The sequence below is a fragment of the Triticum urartu genome, chromosome 3A, assembly GCF_056163025.1.
Source record: "Triticum urartu cultivar PI428250 chromosome 3A, HENAU_Tu73, whole genome shotgun sequence".
NCBI lineage: Eukaryota > Viridiplantae > Streptophyta > Magnoliopsida > Poales > Poaceae > Triticum > Triticum urartu.
The window spans coordinates 308,410,006-308,412,278 of record NC_141875.1 but is presented as its reverse complement, the minus strand read 5'-3'; the positions used below and the strand labels follow the sequence as shown (position 1 = coordinate 308,412,278).

At 42.6% G+C, this 2,273-nt stretch overlaps 1 protein-coding gene across 1 annotated transcript; it reads left to right on the top strand.

Moving 5' to 3' along the window:
• Positions 1-679: 679 nt before the first annotated feature.
• Positions 680-1,577, top strand: LOC147979540 (uncharacterized). Its single transcript, XM_087516757.1, has 2 exons — positions 680-845; positions 925-1,577. The coding sequence occupies exons 1-2, from the start codon at positions 680-682 to the stop codon at positions 1,575-1,577; spliced, it is 819 nt and encodes a 272-aa protein (XP_087372883.1).
• Positions 1,578-2,273: the final 696 nt, after the last annotated feature.

The window sequence follows — 2,273 nt, the reverse complement described above, 5'->3', positions numbered from 1 at the left end:
GACTTATCAAACTATGCTCATCTTAACGCTGATGAGCTTCATTCCGGCTTCTTGAACCATCTGCACTCAAACCGGGATTATGAAACCGGTTTGGTGAATTTGATGAAAGAACGATATGAGGTAAATTCTTCTCCCCTGCACATTGATTTATAGCTAAAATACTATTCCAAGTAGCCCCCAAGAGCTGTTTTATGATTGTCAATCATAAACCGGGTCTTTGTAACACTTTAAGCATCCCATCATTAATCCTTGCCAAGGCGTGTCTTCAATCATAAATAAAACTCATGTTTTGAAAAATGAGATAACATTCTGTAGCATAGCCCCCAAAGGCCGGTTTAACTTGGCAAGGTAATCCGGTTTTTAATCCACACCGCCAGTTTAGAACAAACGTACATTAGTCCCCAAGTGTCAAGGATAATGCTTGCATTGTTCTGGAGACTTGCATAGAAGGTAGTATTTGAGAGAAAATAAGCATTAGCCCCCAATATGAAGTGGATAACTTGGTATATGCTTTATACTTAGTGCATATATATATGTTGTTTTGTTGAAGATACCTTCAATGTTGCAGACTGAACTGAGAAGCAAAGATGCCAAAAACTCTGACTTGCAAGAAAATGTGAAGTCGCAACAAGCCGAAGCTGCAAAAGCCAAAGAGGAGCTGACCCAGGCCCTGGCCAGAATGGAAAAATTGAAAGAATCCTTCAATCAAGATCATGCTGCATGGGAAACAGAAAAAGCCGGTTTGACCAAAAGAGCCGTAGATGCCGAGGAAGCCCTGAAACCGGTGTCTGAAGAACTAGCCGGTTTGAAGCGCCAAATCAACGCTATGACCTCTACTATCTTTGGTAAGTATCTGCTTATGTATGTTGCATCAGTCAATGAATCTTAAAACTGACCACGATGTTGAAAAAAAATCTTTGGCAGGAACTCGGATCACTCATCTTGGTGCAGATATGCGGATGAAGCTCAAAGCGGCATACACATTGGTTGAGCAGCTATACTCTGGATCTCAGCGAGCCATTAGTACAGCAGCTTATAACAAACCGGCACCAACATTGATTAAGGAAACGCTTGAGAAGCTGGGCATGTTACCGGCGTGTATTGCCAAGTTGAAAAGAGCCGCTGCAAGAGTCGGAGCATTAACTGCCCTTATTCGAGCCAAGGCCTGGATTCCAGATCTTGAAGCGGAGGATATTATTAAAGGGTATCCAGGCGTTAAAGAAGACGGCTCAAACTTTGACAATGATGATCTTCGGCGGTTGACCAAACAGATGCGGCCAGCGGCCAGCAAATTAGCTGAAAACACCGATTTGTCCCATTTTCAACCGTTTTATGATGCAGAAGGGAAAAGGCAGCCGGCCGAAATCCATGAAGTCGAAGAACTTGTGCCTCCAATTCGTAAGCACACTTATGCCCCTGATATTAACCCTTCTGATCTAATCCATGAAGAAGCAGTATTCCGAGCTTTAACCGCAATCGATTGGTCAACGGCTGATTTCCAGCGGCTAGGGAGGGATGAAGAAGTGCGTCCACCAACTGATCCGCAACCGTCAAACCGTCGTGATGAAGAATCCTGATCCGGTCGCCGGTTTATATGCCTACTGTGAAAAACAATGGCCCTGTTGAGCCGCTTTAAAGCTTCGTGTAATAGGATAGCTGAAACTTTGTTTATCTGCCATGCCATCGAGCATGCCTCATATCCCTTTGTGACAATCTGTGCCGCCCTTCAGGATATATTTTATGCATAGTCTATGATGACTTGCCTTCCTGGGTATAAAAAACTTAAAATTGTCTAGCGGTTTACCGCTAAACATGTCATAATATCCAACAAGTATATAGTACTTGAGCTGAATAACCAACAAGTATATAGTACTTGTACAAAAAATAATGTACAGAACATACCTCATTGAGTGAGCAAACGTGTATACAGCAAAGGTGTTTAACACCAACCAGATAAGTTTGATAATCTCATCTTCAAAATGCCGGTCTATCTATTAAACCGGACCGGTATACCTATCGGATTTTCTTCATAACACTGGTGATTTAGTCAAACCATACCGGGTCAGTGACCACCGGTTTATAATTGATCATGAGCCAACAGCTGGTGGTTGGAAAGCAAGCCGGATCAAGGATGCCGGTTTATCAAAAAATACTTATGATTGTCAACAAACAAAATGCAAATAGGAAAATATGTGAGGCTTTTTACGAGCTGCCAGGCTCCAAATCGAGGCTTTTCATGGGCTGCCAGGCCTCTGAGTTAAACCATTTAACAA